This window comes from Acartia tonsa, chromosome 13 (genome assembly GCF_053477335.1).
Source record: "Acartia tonsa isolate MP-2025a chromosome 13, ASM5347733v1, whole genome shotgun sequence".
In the NCBI taxonomy this organism is placed as follows: domain Eukaryota; kingdom Metazoa; phylum Arthropoda; class Copepoda; order Calanoida; family Acartiidae; genus Acartia; species Acartia tonsa.
The window spans coordinates 23,376,379-23,396,702 of NC_137272.1; the positions used below are offsets into that span (position 1 = coordinate 23,376,379).

Below are 20,324 nucleotides of genomic sequence, written 5' to 3' on the forward strand. Positions count from 1 at the left end.
ATACTTGTCCACTTGGTTATGAACTTGGCCCATGTGGTTCTATAAATCCACCCACTCAAGCAACATCATATTGTCAATAAGAGGAAGACAGGTTGGAAACTGTGGCTTCTCCATCTCTCCTCTGTGAACATTCCAATACAAAAATTTAACAATTTTCAAATGTTTAAGACCTAGGCTTAGGTCATCTTTTTTCACCGATGATTTTATATATGCATGATCAAACTATCCTCATTAGGGTTTTAGTAAAACAAAATTTTTTACAATTACAATAGCCAACAAGTAGAATTTTTCTTAGCTGTAATTTTTTGTTTTTGCTTTTGTTTTGCTTCTTGAGATGTCCAGCTGATTTATTGTGTCTTGACAGTTCTGAACTAGTGCCATAAGATTTCTGGCATAATTTACAAAAGTATGGCTTCTCTCCTGTATGATCCATAATCTTATGGCGATTTAAATGACTTTGCTGTGAGAAAGCTCTATCACTGGTATCACAAGAGTAGGGCTTCTCTCCTGTATGGATCCTCTTATGGACGGTTAACGTATATCTTTTAAAAAAAGCTTTCATACAAGTGTCACATTTGAACATTCCTGATGTGTCTGATACAACTGTCCTGCGAGAAATTCTTCATACACAACATACATTTTTAAATGTTTATAAAAATCTTAATAAGCCGTTGTCTTCACCTTTGAACATTTACATGAAATTAATCCAAACTAAACAATATCTTCCACACAGAATTAATTTATTGACAAAAAGCATCAATTCTAGATTTAACAAAATATTTAAGAAATATATTGAAATATGTGAAGATTGAAGTAGGTATTGGTAGGCAATAGCAAATTTTCTGATATAACTCTGTCAACAGTGTTCAGCTAAAACAATACAATTTTAAACTCATTCATAGATACCTTTACTTTAGGTTGATTTTTTTACTGATTGTTTTTTTTTAAATTGATAGTTTTTTTACGAACTATTATAATAACTAACTATTTTGATTTTATATTTACTTAGGTTAGTATTGTATAATAAAGGGTGTTATAGAAAACTTTTTAAAAAGAATTAAAAGAAACTAGAAACTTATAAAAAATCAACAAGAAAGCAAATAATTACTCCACTATGGATCACTACCAAATTTAGATGCCAGCACTAACAATTATCTCAAATGCCTAGATCATCAAGATGGTATTATTCTCTTAGAAATATTATTTTCAATTTTTGAAATTTTGTATACAGAACTATGAACTCTGGCTGCAGTGCTTGGCACCCTTGCCTGACTAATCACAGGGCTCGGCCCCTTAGATTGCCAAGATTGCTTGGCTCCCTAGCCTATAACCTAACCTAAATTAAAATAGTTGTACTAAAATTGCTTTGAAATTCTTAAGAATTTAATTTTAATTTATTTTAAACATACATGTTTTTCTTATTAATTTAGTGAAAATTAGAATTCAATTCATCACAAAAAAAAATTTGAAATCACTGGCCAGGACCAATTAATTGAATTCTTAAAGTAATAACCTTTCTATTTTTTTCTGTTTTTCAAAAAAATTATGTATTTTTTCAGTTAATCTTCAAAGGTTACACCTTGAGATTTAATAATTTTTTTTTTAGTTTTTTGAAGTTATTACTTAATCCCCAATAAAATTGAAAGTGTGAAAATTCTTCACCAGGATTTCTTGAATTTGTACACCAATAATGTATAATGCTATGGTTTTGGAGAATATCATTTGTTACTAATGCCTTATTATGATCTTTTATTATAACATTTTGGTCAAATCTTCTTTTGTATTGTATGTCATAATTGTAACAAATTTTTTTTTCCAAGAAAAGATTTATCAGTATTTGCAGCCAAAACAATATATTCAACTAATGCACAGTATTTGCACAGACTCTGCTGTTCCTCAGTATTTTCATTATTTTCAGTCAGCTACACTGATCTTATTATTATCAGTATTAGTCATTTCATCAGCATAAATCTTCTCAACAGTATCTTCTTAACATTCCTCATCAATTTTTCTAATCTCAAGGTTCTTTGGTATATCAGGCTTCAATACTCTAATTCTAATAGCATAGTCAATTCTGTAACCATACATATCATTATTAAAATTGAGAGTCATGCCACTAATGGCATGCTCTGTAAAATTACAAATATGAACGCTACAATCAGTGTTGTTTTCTTGATAAGGTAATTCTTTTCTAATGGTTACCAGCTTAATAATACAGACCGATTCAATAATTGCATTAATATGTTATGATGATTAACTTTAAAATGATGTAATTATAGTTATATTTAGCCTAGAAAAATGATAAACATACCTATAGAAGCGTTAAATAATTCTCTTTTTAATTATATAAATACTTTTTAGAAACAAGAATGAAAACAAACCTCAATTTTTTAGTCAACTGTTCTAGAAACAACCAAGTCATTACCTGTATATTATAAAGCAGTGCCAGGCGATTAAAATGAGGTACTAAGCACTTTCTAACTTCAAAAAATGATTCTTCTAGAGCAAAAATTAGATTAGCATTTTTAGTGACTCAAATTTGAAATTTGATTTGTAGCAAGAGAAAAATATTTAAAAAACATACATTTTTATCTAAGAGGCAAATTAATGATATCAATATATTCGCAAATGTCTTATACACAGTTTAATACACTTTTAAGTCTACTATTTTTGGGCTTTGAGTAATAAGATTTAATTCATCTCAATATTTGATATATCTTGGGAAAACAAAAAGGTTTTGGCAGCCTACAACTGACTGTTTTGTATATATGAAAAGTCAAATTCTGGTGGATGTTATATGCATTTATAAAGCTTCTTTACAGCCAAAAAAATTGGGGAAGATAATATCAGTTATAGAAAAACAACAAAAGTGGGTTAAAGCAATGCCAGGCGAATAAAATGAGGTATTAAGCACTATCTAACTCCAAAAAATGATTCTTCTAGAGCAAAAATTAGCTGAACATTTTTGGTGACTCAAATTTGAAATTTGATTTGTAGCAAGAGAAAAATATTAAAAAATATACTTTTTTATCTAAGAGGCAAATTAATGGTATCAATATATTCACAAATGTCTTATACACAGTTTAATACACTTTTAAGTCCATTATTTTTTGGCTTTGAGTGAACGTCTAATAAGATTGAATTCATCTCTATTAAGGGTTTTAAAAACAGTTTGCACGGGACACCCTGTAGATGGGAGTGTTAATAAATGTTTTAGTCGTCTGCCCCACAAATGTTTCGGATGGACAGACACTCAAATTATAGAGTATTTAGGCTACTGAAATTACAAATTGCCTTTCTTATCTTCTTTAGAACTAGCAGCTACTAGTTAGCATAAGCGTTACTTTAAATTAGGGTAAGATACAACTTTCTATTTTCTATTCAAAATCTGAAATAATTTTTAAGCTTTACTTCTTTTTTTGCGGGTAAAATGCTCTGTGGAGGGTTGAGTTATCCTTCCCCCATATTAGTTAAAACCATCAAGAAATCTTTTCTGAAGGAGAGAAATTTCAGTTTAATAGATAGCGAGATTTTTTTAGTGCAAATATACAGTAATGTATGGGTAATTGTTTCTGATGTGGTGCTTGTCCTTGTTTATTGTTTTATTTATACGCAACACAATATGCTAGGAAATACAAAAGGTGAATATAAGAATAACATCATCTTTTTTTATAGGTATAGGTATAACAAACAACTATATTAAAAATTTCGTGATATCGGCTGTTTTTGGGCAATACTTTTACAATAACAGCCCTTAAAAAATATTGAATATTTGAATCAATTCAGTTGTTTCTTTCAGCTGTTTTAGATAGATTTTTGAGCAGTGTTGGGCCAAGATTCGAACCTATCACCTTCCCGACAAAACGATATACTATAGTCCCGGGTGAAAGTTTAAGGTCGAGAACACCATTCCCAAATTTATTCTGTTTTCACAGCACACCGTATGATAATTAAGCAAATACGAAATTAAAGTTAGTAATGAAAACAAATATTTGAATTGGTGTGCTTACATTTCCACAAATGTGGATATTATCAAATCAACAAAAACGCATATAATCTCGATCCGTCGTAACGGAATTTCCCAATGTTAATCAAAGCATGTTATTATTGTCCTATCCCTTTTAATCTGACATAGTAAATCTGTAATAGTTAGGTTCGATTTAGTAAGTCTGTGCGACTGAAATGAGTTCAGAAAATCACTATCGATAAATTGATCTATCACCCAAATAAATATACAAATCTTAGTGAAATCTATTGAAAATTTGATTTTGACGATGCGTGATATAATTTTATACAGAGGTATGTAATCACAAGAAAAATGGATACTTCTATAAAAAGTAATGAATATAATCATTTTAATATGTTAAAATTTTCATGCTTAGAAAGAACTATGGAAATACATAATTATATTGTATCGTTGATAATAGAAATATCTATTTTTCACCGTTGTTTAATTGATCCAAACAAATAGTTTCTCGAGATAAACTATCCCTGAATTCCCTGAGTTTATAACAGAATAATCACTTAATTAATAAATCATATTGGGACAATTTCCATAAAAGTTAGAAATTAACCTCCTTCACCCACCAATTAATGTGTATTTTTTTTTATGAAGAATCTTTGTTTTCAAGTCTGCTTCCTACGCTTTTTGTAAGAGCAATTTTTTCTCGTTTACATAAACTAACGATAGATAACTAGTTGCTTCACCCCTGGCCTCAAGGGGCTCCACCCTAACATGCGTTTTGGTACCCCCGTCCCCATAACATGTAATATTATTTGGAGAAAAATGCTTTGTCGGATTGTAAAGGAGGGTTGATTTTTACCCATTTCATTTATGAAGTCTTTTTGTCAATAAAAGTTTTATTGCTTTCTTATCTTAAAAAGTAAAATTTCGGTAACTATTAAAAATCCGCTTTAAAATGTTTTAGTAATCAGAATAATTTTATTGTGCAAATATTTTTTCAAAATGAACTTTTTCTATGTGAGTTACATTTTTTTAAATGATGAAATAAAATCATTAACAAAAAAAGTTTTAAACTAGAAGCGTTTCTAAATTAGAGTCAGTCCGTCCGTCCGTCTGTAACGGATAGCTCTAATCGTTAATTTAGGTGTGTTACAATTGTCCTGTCGATTTTAAACTTATTGATGATTCCTTAAATTGGTAGGGATAATTTAGTAACAACTCGTTATAGTCTTTACCACTATTAGTCTTTATGTCTGTAAACAATCCTTATACTAAAGTAACAGGATGTTTGTCTGTCTGTGTGTACCGAAGGATCTCGCTAACCGCTAAACCGATCGGGTTCTCCTTAACAGGGTAGATTCTCATATGATTTGGGAAGGTTTTTAACTATTTTGGGGGAGGGTACTACCACCCTCCCAAAAGAAATGACAAAAAAATGAAAATTTTCTTAAAATCTGGGAGACTTCAGCGTCAAATAAGGTGGTATCGTACATAAAAAATTAACTTTAACAAACAAAAACATTTAAAGTGCCACTAGAGGCCTCTAGGGACGTAGCCGCTAGTTTTATATATTTTGATATACATTTTTGTCCTATTTCAATGATTGATTGGCGATTCCTGGAAAATTAGACACAATTGATTAGACATTGAGTCTGTATATTTGTCAGTTTATATTTCAGTCTAACTAACTATCGCCTAACTGTCTATAAGTTTGTTTGTCTGTCGGGTAATTTTACTTTATTCCTTTTTCAGTATGCCTAGCTTATATCTTTATTTCTTTTTTCTATCTGTTTTATGAACTTCGGTAATTAAGAAAGTGGAAACACCCTGTCTTTGTCTATCAATCTATTATTGATATATATTTTATGCAACAGTGCGCTGCAGAGAGTGTAATCTTCCCCCTAAAATTGAAAATTCGCCCCTTATGGTTTCACTTCCCTCTAGGTAATCGGTGTGCACACCACTGATTGTATACACTGCGCTTGTCCGTCGGTCTCTCAGTAATTCTTTCTACCAGTTTTTTTGAAAGCGAAGCTTTTCTATAATTAGGGTCGCCCCGTACGTACGTAACGGTTAGCTCTTAATTTAGGCATGTTAGAATTGTCCTAGCGATCTCAAACTTTGCTGGGGTATGCCTGTAGTAGTTAGGTACGATTTAGAAAGCGTTGCAACTCTATAATTGTTACTGGAATTCCGCACGTCTATTTGAAAAATGTAAATTTTTAACTTTATTAACAACAAGTTTTTATGCATTATGATTATCCGATTGATCTGATTTTTGGTATACTGATTCCTAGGACAACAATGTACAATGTTATAAGCGAATCATCTCTATAAAGAAGTCCAAAAAATTTAATTTTGTCTTTAAACATTATCCTGTATGTAAGCAGTTTTTCAACAAATTTACTTAAAATTTTGTTTCAAATTTTTTACATTTATATTCTGATTATTCAGATCTGACACTCTACAAGTATATATGTTCGTTTGTCCTACAGTTTTAGAGCTTTGCTTTTATGGATGTTGTCATCCTTGTTTATACGTCTTTTATTGTCATTTTTTTACTCCTTCGGTGGCCTTCACAATGAATACCACTATTGAAAGGCAACAAAATTATATGATCAATTTACACATTTAAGGTTTTTGGAGTGATTTTACTATCAGCAACAGTTTCAAATTCATTAAATTGCTACGGTAATTATTAAATCTATTAATATGTTGATTTTTCAATTATTGATAGTAATAGGAAGTCCATCTGTTTTTATCTAAAAACCCGCAACCGTGGATCAACACGTAGCGCATTTACTCGTTATCGGGGAGGTGATAGGCTTGAATCTCGGCTAAGCACCGCGTCGTAACTAAAGACGTTAAAAATGGTTCCTGCTTCCAATATGTCAGATGCGCTAAAATAATAGTTAGAGTAGGGGGATTGCCTTGGCCCAAAGCAGGTGCAACTCATTACTATGCACTTTTCTGATAAAGGTCGTGCAAGAATAGGTTCCCCTTACTTAACCTAGGCGTTTGAGCATCCCAGCCTGTATGAGGTACTCTGTTTGTATCCGGCCGGATACCGGATATTGAAACTATCCGGCCGGATATCTGGCTCTATAATTTTTTTATACTTTTCACCAAAAATCTCTGCTTTTTAAAATCTTAAATGGCTATAATTTTCTTATTATTGAAGCTAGAAGAACATTTTTTCCGAATAAGTTTAACTTCATGTAAATTTATATAAGATTTCTGAAGAAATTTTTTTTTACTACTTAAATATCTTGTAATTTGGCCGGTTATCCGGCCGGATATCCGGTAATTTGGCCGGATAACCGGATATTTGCCGGATATCCGGCGTTGGCCGGATATCCGGCCGGTTACCGGATATCCGGCATTTGAAATCAGCCGGATATCCGGTATCCGGTATCCGGCCAAAAAAGTATCCGGCCCAACCCTAATATTCATGATTTTTTTTGGGGGGGGGGGAGGAAGGGTGTCATTTCTCTTGGGAGGTATTTTCTCTCCCAAAGGCTTTTCTGAACCTTTAAGAAGATTCATTGAAAAGGAGACCCATATCGTTCCAGCAAGATGTTTCATCTCAGCACAGACAGACTTACACAAAATACAGAAAGACACACACATTCTATTACTTTTGTTAAAAATCGACTTTAAAATTATAATTATAATATCAAACATCAAACAACACGATGCTTCTAGTTTAGACTAGTTTCGTTGATGTTATTCTTATAAAGTTTCAAAGCTTTGTCTAATATTTTTGTCTGTCTGTATGTTAGTCTGTAGTGCACTTATTTAAGTTTGTACGTCTGAGAATGGCAGCAATATGGATTGTGAAAACGGACTGGAAACTGGCCTTCAAAATAATTTGGTAGGTATATTGATTAGGAGCGAAGCAACTCTGCAAGTTCTACTGGATGTTATCTTCCTACTTTTCACTCAAGTAAAGGCCACATTTAGTCAATATTTTCTAGCTGAAACAAAGCTTCTAGTTTCTAGATAAGCAAGCCGTTAATTCTTGCTAGTCTGCAGCCAAATCATACAAAATCTCGGCCGTGGTTAGGGTTTTATAACCCCTAATTCTTTTTTTATAATAGGATTTAAATTTTGCTTAGTTTTGGGGATAATATATACATATATATATATATATATATATATCTAATAAGGTTAAGGTTGGGCTGGGAGGGCTTAACCCCACGGACCCCAAAAAATCATTTTAATATTGGGACCAGGAGTTTATGAAATTTTGTGAGAATATTCTTAGTGTCCTGCGGATAAAGACAGATGTTTTGCCTCTCTTGTAAAAACTTCCAAGGAAGAAAGCTACTACAGAAGTAAGATTTTAAATATGTTACATTTTAGTGCTTCATTTTTATTTTTAAGTTTTGTCAAAATTCTAAACCAAACTTCTTAGACAGTCTTCTTTTGTTACAGTTCTGAAATACGTCTGTTAATAAACCTATAGATCTATAAAAACACAATTGACTAATTTCTATTACATATTTGGATTGTTTGTTTAATATTACTCCTCTTTTAATGTACATAATTGTCCTTGTTGTTATCAGGAGGATGTTGCAAGTATCAGGACGATGATGTTGACTGTCCGGAGAATAAAGACGGTCATGAGGTACAAACATACGTACACACACAATTATATAATATATTCGCTCCATGTTTTACAAATTTATTACAATCCCTCATTCCAGTTACCTAAGATTATTAGGAAGAAACATTGGATTGTAAATTATTATTGGTTTTATAATTACCTTTTCTTATTCGTTGCATCAAAAACTTTGGGTACTTTTATGGAATTTTGGTTAGTTGGTTCTAATCTAGAAGTTTCCAAACTCTTCAGCTATTCTTTTTTAAATTACAGAATTAAGTTAAAGATAAAATAAGGAAAGTAAGCCGAGGCTGTAGGGGGAGGGGGGTCTGTGCTCCATATGCACTTTAAGAGAAACTTTGTTTTGAAAATGTTTAGGTGACCAATCTGTATGAGATTTGGAGATACAGCTGTATCTCGGATATTTGTAATACTGAAGAAGCTACGTAAGTTTTGTGGCTGTATTTAGTGCCCTAGAAAAATGGGAATAGATGTCACCGCTTTTGGCCTACCTATTCTAATGACTTTATTGCAAAAAAAAGAGAATCAGAAAGGGAATGGGGAAAGAAAAAACATAGAAAAGAGATGGAGTATATAGAATTTCCTGATGTCAATAGAATAGGTAGGCCAACAGCAGTGATATCTATCCCCATTTTGCTTGGGCACCATAGACAGCTACGTAAGTTTTTATTTAGATACAAAAGTTATTGATAACAAAGCTTTCAAGTGGCCAAGCTACGCTGTAATTTAATTTGTCTGTCTGTCCGTCTGTCAGTCAGTAGCTATGGGGGGAACTTTGATTTTCTGAGCTGCTATTCAAGATAGATGGGTAAATTTCATAGGAAGATTTTAATAACCAATTAGCCTCCCGTTTTAATTTACTTTTTATTAAAAATATAATTATAAAAAGAATATCTGAGAAAGATTTCGTGATTATTTCTCCATGTTATTAGTTCTGGATTTCGACAAATGCTCTTTAAATCACCTTTTGCACAATACCATCCATGACTTTTTTTTGCTTCGCTACTTATGAATGTTGTCATCCTAGTTTTAGTGGCAATCTTCCCCTGCGTGCGATGACATGGCCGAGAAATTTGATTGCTATATAGGCAATCGTCCTATTGATTTTAATCTTAGCTACAATTAGGAAGGCATAGTAACTCCATAATAAATATAAAAAAATCTTATTATTCAAAATTTACTATCGCAGCAACTCTATAATTTATTATATTTTAGGAAAGTTGTTGATGGAAGTGCAAGAGGAGATATTGTCATAGTTAGAGGACGTAATAGTGCCTACTCTATCTATAGTAAGTATTAGATATAGTAAGAGGAGATATTGTCATAGTTAGAGGATATAATAGTGCCTACTCTATCTATAGTAAGTATTAGTTATAGTAAGAGGAGATATTGTCATAGTTAGAGGATATAATAGTGCCTACTATATCTATAGTAAGTATTAGATATAGTAAGAGGAGATATTGTCATAGTTAGAGGATATAATAGTGCCTACTCTATCTATAGTAAGTATTAGTTATAGTAAGAAAAGATATTGTCATAGTTAGAGGATATAATAGTGCTGACTCTATCTATAGTAAGTATTAGATATAGTAAGAGGAGATATTGTCATAGTTAGAGGATATAATAGTGCCTACTATATCTATAGTAAGTATTAGATATAGTAAGAGGATATATTGTCATAGTAAGAGGATATAATAGTGCCTACTCTATCTATAGTAAGTATTAGATATAGTAAGAGGAGATATTGTCATAGTTAGAGGATATAATAGTGCCTACTATATCTATAGTAAGTATTAGATATAGTAAGAGGATATATTGTCATAGTAAGAGGATATAATAGTGCCTACTCTATCTATAGTAAGTATTAGTTATAGTAAGAGGAGATATTGTCATAGTAAGAGGACGTAACAATAACTACTATATCTATAGTAATCCTTAAACTAAAGTAACAGGATGTTTGTCTGTTTGTGTGTCTGTGTATCTGTATATCTGTGTATCTGTGTGTCTGTACCGAAGGATCTCGCTAACCGCTGAACCGATCGGGTTCTCCTTAACAGGGTAGCTTCTCATAGGTCCTGGGAAGGTTTATAACTATTTTCTTGGGGGATGGGACACCCCACCCCCCCCCAAAAAAATGAAAAATACCACTCACGCCCAAATTTTTTTTTTCTAAATTTTTTAACTAAAATTAAAAATGATGGGGGGCCCTCAAAAATTTTTTTTTTACTTTTTTTTATAATATCTAAAATAAGAAATTGGGTTATCAAATTCGACTCCCCCCTCCTCAAGTACCCCTAGAGGCCTCTAGGGGCGTAGCCGCTAGTATTAGATATAGTAAGAGGAGATAATGACATAGTTAGAGGACGTAACAGTACCTACTATATCTATAGATATATAATGATGATTGTTCTAAGCATACAGTATGTAATTCACTTTGACCGGCGGTCTGTCATTCACCATACAAAATAATATTAGGTTTCGTGTTACCTTTAACCAATAAATCTATTCTTAAGTTTAACAATTACTCTTTAAACCTACTTGTACGTATTCCCTTCCACGTTTTGTTTTTGCTTCGCTACTTATGGATGTTGTCATCCTTGTTTTGTATTATTCATTCTTTTTTCTTCAGATACGCCAATGGTGATGGTTTTAACTGCTGTGTTAATATGTTTCAAATTTTGATCCTTTGAGTTTTAATAAAAATAAAAATTTTCAATTCTTAGTTTATATTTATAAAAGCGAATCTTATTTATAATTATCAAAATTCAAGCTTTTCTTTAATGAGGGTCGGTTCGGTAAATAATATATCTTAATATTAAATTAGGCATTTTAAAATTGTCATATTGATTTCAAACTTCGCATGAAATAGTTAGATACAATTTAGAAAACGTAGCTATTCTAATATCATTACCAGAAAATCCGAAGTTATTTTTTTCTTTTTGAGAAAAAAAATTATATGATAATATCTACCTATAGGGCTGAAATTTGGAAAAATTATTCCTAGGAAAAAGTTAGAATGTTATGATCAAAGCAGCTCTATATCAAGTCCTTGAAATGTAAGTATGTTATAACACATATCCAGAATTTATAAATTTTCGCAACAAACCTATATACAATATTGTAAAGACTTAAAATTTTCGTATTCTCCCCCCCCCCCCCACCCCCCATCGTTGCACGTCCTTGTGCCCTACCTATGGTAATAATAATTAACAACATTTTTAAACATTAAGTTATTCTAGTTTCAGATTGGACGGAAAATTTTTAAACAAGTAATTTACGCAATTTAGTTAGCATTTAAAAGTACACATAAAAAAATTCATAATTTTTTATCTAAAGTAAAAACATTGATATTTATTAAAAGTTTTACAAGTACGATTACATATTATATGGCGAAATATTAAGATGATAATTATTAGATAATTAAAACTAGAAATTCTGGTTGAATTTTTTTGCTTGAATGAAGCTATACCATAATAGTACTTTAAACCCAGGGTTTAGGGATAAGACAATGAAAATAAATGAATCCTTCCTTTATCGTTTCACTGTGTTCAGTCATTTTTTTTGAGGAGGGGGGGGGGGGGGTGGATTGTTTCTACTTTATTTAAATAGACATTATCCTATTTATGCCTGTTTAAACCAGTTATTGCGCAATTATTATCCTTACTGAGCGTCACCATATAGAAGAATCAGTTTAGTTTATTAGTAGTATCTTAAAATCATGCATCCATCAAAGTTATGAACAATCCTAATTTTGATTCTCTGCTTTATTCTTAGTTTGGTGAACCTAATAACTTATTGGATTGAAGACATGAATCATTACAATACAGGCCAATTTGGTCCTGTATTTAATGGTTTGTCAATTATAGAAATAATTTTGTTGCTCCCAGCGATTTATTTGATTGCAAGCCACTGGAATGGGCCACTGCCGATTCGTGATACACCAGCGGGAGCTAATTTCTCAGCAGCAGAGCTAACGTCAGTTCGACCGTCATCACAACCTTCAGCCACACCGACAGTTCGACCATCAACGCGACCATCAGCTCAATGGTCATTGCGACCGTCAGCACCTACTCTTCGAGTTTCAGACGAAAATGCTCCTCCGCCTTCATACGACTCCATTGTTAAAACAATTTCATTGGAGGTACAACCCACCACTCCATTCAATGAGAGACTTGTTTGAAATCAGTATGCCAAAACATTAAATGAAAGTGATCGTAGCAAAACATTGCAAATTATGCTTAGTAATCAAATAAACAAAAACAAATCCACTTTTTGTCGAAAACCCAGAGATTGTACTTTTTCTAGTTGAAGAAACGCATTTCTTTTGTTAAAACAATAAGATAACAATCAGGGATGATGACATCCAAAAAGCGAAGCTCTAAAACGGTAGGACAAACAAACATTAACAATTGCAGATTGTCAGAACTGAAAAAAAGAATAATATAAATGATTAAGTCTAAAAAGAAGTATTAAATAGATTTGTTTAAGGACATATTTACATTTTAGGTCTTGATTATGGAGATGCTTCATTTATAACATTGTAACTTGTTGTAATAGGAATCAGTATTCCAAAAATCCAAAAACGACAGTACAATTCTGACATGTCTAAATTAACTGACGGACGGACCGACACTAATTATAGAAAAGCTTAGCTGTTAGAAATGTGATACTAGAACTTTTAATATGTTTATTATAATTCATGCACCAAAAATCTTATAAAATATCATACTGTAATAATTCCTAGTCTTACAATATGTATGGCTGGTCAATTTTCTGTGATATCCTCATTTAAAAGTAACAGGTGGTCTATGTGTCTGTGTATTATTACCCATAAATAGAAATCTTTCATAGAAAAAATTTCCCCTCTCAAAAATAAAAAAATCTTTTTCAGATTAAATTTAAAAGAAGAAAGTCTCTCCCCCCCCCCTCCTCCCCTTCATTCGTTCTAGGGGCGTAGTCGCTAGTATTGAAATAAAACATTGAGGCTACTGAAAAAACATAATATCAAAAAAATCACGCAACCTTGAACAAAATTTAAATAAAATGCATAACATTTATAGCCTTTTTGAGATGATTTAAACCATTAACTTAAGATATACATTTATTTTACATACTTACGTGATGCAATACAATGACTTGTAAATAACATTAATATTTAGTAAAACAGAAATTTGAACGATTTCAAATGATCACAACTCATTTATTTAGTGGTAATTAATAATTATATCTAGGCTGAAATCTATCTTAATGTTCTTAAACCTTAAAAAATGTATTTAAACTATAAATTGTTTAGTCCGTATATCTGTGGTTCTCTCTATATTTGGCAACTAAACATCTGCTCACTCATTACTTTGTCTGTTTGAACATTTCAACTATGTTTTATTGTGCTTCGCTACTTTTATGGATGCTTTGATAATATTTTGACTCCTTTAATTGATGTTCAAAATAAGTCACCAAATTACAATAAAATGCTTAGATTTCAAAACTATTTTTAAAAGGAAAAACATATAAAAACTATAAATGTGATAATTTATTTATTTATAATGTATTCCTAATATTTCTTTAGATGATATATCTAAATTAACTCTTGTACATTATTTATGTTTATCATTCAAAGATATGTATATTTGATTATTTTATCATGTCTTAATTAACTATACGATCTATCCGTTATGACGTACGGATAGGTCCTAATTATATTGTGCTACACGTGTCATGTTCAATATGATCTTAATTTTTTGTTGAAATCTGTACAATGTACATTGTTGTTGTTACATATAAACTAATATTAAATGTGATTCATATGAAATTTACTATTTTTAGCGAAGCTATTATATAATTCACTTTGTATTTCAGTCTTAAATGCTTAATTTAGGAAATGTGATTTTCTCGGTTGCTATTCAAGACAGTTAAAATTTAGATGGATAAAAGAAAGTAAAACTATTATAATAAAAGAGGATCATGGAAATAAACCAAGTAGCGGGTTTTGTCTGATTTTCTCAATAGTTTTTCTCCTATTTCTAGCCCCTATTAAAAGCTATAGTGAAAATACGACGAAACCCGCTACATCGTTTTCTTATCAGGAACGATCTAGAAATGTTTGGCAAAACAATTTTTCGTTGTTCTAAGATAAATTTCAATACATTCAAGAATAAGGTATAACCAACAAGCAAAATAAATCTAAAATGTTATTTAGGGGCAGTTGGAGATGTCGTCAATTTTACTTTGTGTTGCCCCCCAACGACAGCTGAAAAACGTATAGTTTCGTGATTTTTTTCAAATTAATATCGTTGTTGGTATAAGCTGCATTACGTACATTGTAATATTAAACATTCTTCATCTTTTGATGGTTGAAGTCAAATGAGAGTTCAACTCCAGAGAAGTTAGGTTAGAGATAAAATGAGGTAGAAAGAGAGAGAAAGAGAGATAGAGACAAAGAAAGAGAAAGAGGCAGACAGAGTGACAGAGTGAGACAGATAGAGAAAGAGAGACAGCGAGAGAGAGACAGAGAGAGTAAAGGGAAAAAAAGGAACGAGAGATGAAATAGAAAATTTTCTTCTAAAAGTAAAAATTGTTGAATGGAATTTTAGCTCAGGTGAGATATTTCTCTTACCATGGGTGTCAACTTTTATTTTTTTCTCTTACCATGGGTGTCATCTTTTAGTTAATTCTCTAACAATGGGTATCAACTTATAATTATTTCTCTAACTATGGGTGTCAACTTAAAATTATTTCTCTAACAATGGGTATCAACTTATAATTATTTCTCTAACAATGAGTATCAACTTACAATTATTTCTCTAACCATGGGTGTCATCTTTTAGTAAATTCTCTAACCATAGGTATCAACTTATAATTATTTCTCTAACCATGGGTGTCAACTTATGATTATTTCTCTAACCATGGGTGTCAACTTATAATTATTTCTCTATCCATGGGCATCAACTTATAATTATTTCTCTAACCATGTGTTTCAACTTATCATTATTTCTCTGACCATGGATTTTAACTTAACATTATTTCTCTGACCATGGGTGTCAACTTATAATTAATTCTCTAACCATGCGTGTCAACTTAGAATTATATCTTTAACCATGGGTGTCAACTTATAACTATTTCTCTAACCATGGGTGTCCACTTATAATTATTTCTCTAACCATGGGTGTCAACTTATAATTATTTCTCTAACCATGGGTTTCATCTTTTGGTTAATTCTCTAACAATGGGTATCAACTTATAATTATTTCTCTAACCTTGGGTGTCAACTTATAATTATTTCTTTAACAATTGGGTATCAACCTATAATTATTTCTCTAACCATGGGTATCAACTTATAAATATTTTTCTAACTATGGGTGTCAACTTATAATTATTTCTCTAACCATGAGTGTAAACTTATAATTATATCTTTAACCATGGGTGTCAACTTATAATTATTTCTCTAACTATGGGTGTCAACCAATTTATTTCTCTAATTATGAGTGTCAACTTATAATTATATCTTTAGCCATGGGTGTCAAATCATATTTATTCATAACAAATATTTCATATAAATATAGACTTAAATAGACATTTCCAAAAGGCTAAATGAAACATCAGGGGCCAAAAATGTTAAAACAAGGATGACAATATCCATAAGTAGCACAGCTCAAAAAATATTGATGGACATCCAGAAAAAAATTAACTATAGAGCAGTGTAATAAAAAAACATTAAACTTAAAAAAATCATGAAACCTTTTAAATTCATAATGTAAAAATCTAGGAATCGATCATGCACCCAAACGAATAAGCAAATCTTAATGAAATTTTTTGGGAACATGTAAAATATGAGCTAGCACCCCAACCAATAAGCAAATCTCAAGGAAACTTGATAGAAGTATGCAGAATGTGAACTTATTTATTCCCTGAAATTTCAGCCAATATCTTGAATAGGAGTTGAGAAAATCATAAAAACTTCAATAAGTTGGAAATAATATAGTACCCCAAGCAATCGACGAATCTAATGAAACTTGGTGAAAATATGAAGAATGTAAACTTATTTAATCCCTGAAAATTTCAGGCGTCTTTCTTGAAAAGGAGTCACGAAAATTACATTTCCCTTAAATCGTTTCAGACGGACGGACGGACACATGGACAAGCGGGCATTTTAAATTATAGATTCGCTATGAATAACAACTATTATCTAAATGGAAAATTGGAGTTCAGACATTATTGAACTATTTCTTTGTTTAATTAAACAGATTTTGACACCCATGTTGAAAGACCAACAGATAAATTCTCTACACCCCCATTTACCCACACACACACACATAATAAAGAGAGCAAGTAAGAACTTTTAAAAAATAATTTTAAAATGTCTAAAACCTTCTCAGTCATACCGAAAAATTCTGTAAAATTTGTTTTCAATTTTTAATTTTTTATCTTCCCCCCACCCAAATCAAATTGTTTAGGTCACCCATACGGCCCCTCGGGTTTTGATCTTTTAATATTTTTTTAATATCTGCGGAAAGCTGTTTATAATACGATGCAATGCAATAAATAACTATTCTATGGTGGATAGTTGAACGAAAGACACTATGGAATTTTTTCTAAGTTACAAGAATGAATGAAAAAAAAAACAATTGAAAAATACGTATTACTTCAAATTATTTACAAGAAACAAAATAAGAAAATAAGAAAGCAAAATTCCAAAAAAAACATTTTTTAACTACAAAATGACTAAGTTACTTTTTAAAATGTATACATAACCAGTTGAGTCTATTTGCAGATCTAAATTAATTGGGTATTTAATCTTCTGTGCTCTGGGGGGTGCTTGGCACTAACCTCTCATCCCCCCCCCCCCACACACACACATACAAATCCACTGGACCAGAGTTATGTTATGTGTGGCCCAGCTACAGGTGGGAGGGTCACAGAGACGGGAGGGGGGAGGGCAAGGTGTGCAATTAAAAGTGGAGGATTTCATTAACAAAAATTTCAGGGTTCCAGAGATAGCGCAATAAACGATAAATTAAGCTTCCCCCAATTTATATTAAATTTTTGTCATTTTTGTTTCATTATCAAAGTGATTAAAATAATGATATCATTTCACCCTCCTTTTTCTCCATCAACATAAAAAGGTAAAGGGAAAGATTATAATAGGGGATGGGTGATATATATTTGTTTTGTTGAGGTTGAAGGGGGAGGGGGTATCAAAAGAGGGGTTATTGGTAAGTGGTCGTGGAAGGAATCAACACATGAATGAAAAATTGCTCTCTCTAAAATATTGTCACATTTTAAAAACTAGCAAATACCATTTATTAGCAAAAAATTTAAATCTCAGCTATATAAAAATTCGATTTTCATGTCCAACTATGAAATTTCGTCTTTATTATATCTAAAATTATGACTATATGCCTTAAATTGATTTTAAAAGGAACCAAATGAATAGTTTAGGTCAGGTTTTACAGTTGATTTGCGATTTTGAAAAAGTTCCAATTAAAATTACACCACTCTTGTTTTCTGTTTTCACACCCCTTTAAAGGAAAAGGGGTTGCCCAAATTTTTGGCCTGTACACACCCAGAACTAAATAAACTTAATTTAATGGTTTTTAAAATATTAACAGTTGCGCCCCCTAGCATCTAGGGGCTCTATATTCGAAAGGATGAAATCGAACTTAGATTTCTAATAAAAAGGGATCTGTAAGAAGCTGCAGTGTAAGGGAAGATAATATTGGTTTAACGGTTTGTGAGATCCTACTCTACAGACAAAAAAGCTTACTACTTTATATAATAGGATTACTTCACACAATGTAAACTTTAGAAGTGGCATAATTACTTATCACACCAGTACAATTATTGCTAATTTTAAAGAATTTTTACTATTTTTGAAGAACATCCTATCTATAAACTCTCAATGAAAATGAGTGTGTTAGAGTGTGATAGAGAGAGAAAGAGAGAGAGAGGAAGGGAGAGAGAGAGAGAGAGAGAGAGAGAGAGAGCGAGAGAGAGAGAGAGAGAGAGAAAGAGAGAGAGAGAGAGTCCTCTGATCCTCTGGTTATGACCTCCATGGAAGGTGAGTATATTCGTGCCCACACACACAGACATACAGACCTCATACAACCTTTTCTATGCAAATTTTTAAAATACACCTGGATTTAAGCTATTTTTAAACCCCACAACAAATGACAATTTGTTACAATCAAAGTGAATTTTTCCACAATTAATCATCTACCTTTAATAACTTTTTTAAAATTAACAAAGATATTTTAAGTGAATTCAATGACAGTGATCTTTTTTAATGGTTTTTAAGATGAGTAGGTAAAGTGTAGGTGTACTTTTTTTTAACCATTCACCTCTCCAGTTTAGAAGGATACTCTTATAAAGAAAATAATCCAATTATTTTAAAAGTTTACGCTAAGTTTTAGAGGAGCTTAGTATTGGTCCTAGTTAGTTTAATAGGTTTTATTGTAGAGCAAACTTTCACAATAATATTTTTTTTGTAAAAAAATGTTTGGAGGGGGTGTTTGGGCGGGGGGAGTATTCCCTCATAGAATAAACAACCTATAGAATAAGATTTTAAAAATAGGAAAATAAGATTATTTGATTGAAAAAGCCTTACAAATACATCTAAAATTACCTTAATTGATAAATGAATTTTTAAGTACTCATTAAAAGGTTTTAAAAAGAATAATTTATTTTACTCCTTCAAAAAATTAATTGTTTAATTTTTATCTATTATAAAAAATTCTAAAATGAGTATATAAAGAGTATTTAAAGAATAAAATAAATGTTAGAGTATCCTTTTAATCTTCTCTAAGAGGGGAGGAGGGAGGGGTTACCTGAACTGAGGCCGTCCCTCAAGGAGGGGGGGGGGTGAGGGGAGTTCAACAGGTTATCTGCCCCCCCCCCCCCATTCCTATAAAATGATCTAACCTTATACACAACCCCCTCCTTACCGTAATTGGGATACATAAGAGAGATTGAGTTTATATATATTGTATTTTCGGTAGAAGATAAAATTAAACCATGAATCATTCACTATTAAAGGAATTTTTAAAATCAATACATATGTTTATAGTAGCGAAGCCAATTTATAATTCCATATGACTGTCATTCCGTCTGTCTGTAAGATACGTTAAAGAGAAAACGTGAATTGAAACGGCGGACAATTTTGTGAACATTCCAAAGACAGGTTGAGATAAGCACCTACTATACAGCTTATTTTGGCTGAATGGTGTTTTTAACGTCATTGTGGAGTTTTAATTTTAAGGAGGGAAAAAAACTTAATTTCGAGTAAAACAGTTTGTTTAATATTTTATTCTTAAAAGTTAAAAAAAAAGAGAAAGAATTTAGCAAAATGTTTCTAAACTCGTAATATTATTATCATCGTTTTTTTATTGCTGGGAATAGAAAAAAAAGTAATGAATGTGATTCTTACAAACATTCCTAAAAATTAGAGAAAGAGAGAGCAAATTTAGGATTGTGTTTTATACAATTTGAAATGGATTTTTTTGGGCGAAATTTTGATTCTAGGTAATTTTATGTAAACTTAGGAGTATATTTAAGCGATAAAAAGTTTTTTTTGATAATTGAACTCGATAGAGAAACACGTATTCTCATTGGTTGGCGTAAAGACTTTGGGTTCTTCTATTAAATTTTGATAATTGGATCTAGCAGTGTCTAAACTTTTCATTCAGCATATGATTTCCTTTAATTAATAGTCCAATGTCTTATCCCTTAAGATCCCTGAGA

General features: G+C 31.5%; 1 protein-coding gene across 1 annotated transcript; it reads left to right on the top strand.

The window, feature by feature from the left end:
* Positions 1 to 4,902: 4,902 nt before the first annotated feature.
* On the top strand, positions 4,903 to 11,310 carry LOC145304581 (uncharacterized). Its single transcript, XM_080146498.1, has 8 exons — positions 4,903 to 4,981; positions 6,601 to 6,655; positions 7,768 to 7,838; positions 8,232 to 8,301; positions 8,533 to 8,594; positions 8,949 to 9,016; positions 9,807 to 9,880; positions 11,221 to 11,310. The coding sequence occupies exons 1-8, from the start codon at positions 4,967 to 4,969 to the stop codon at positions 11,271 to 11,273; spliced, it is 468 nt and encodes a 155-aa protein (XP_080002624.1). The 5' UTR covers positions 4,903 to 4,966; the 3' UTR covers positions 11,274 to 11,310.
* Positions 11,311 to 20,324: the final 9,014 nt, after the last annotated feature.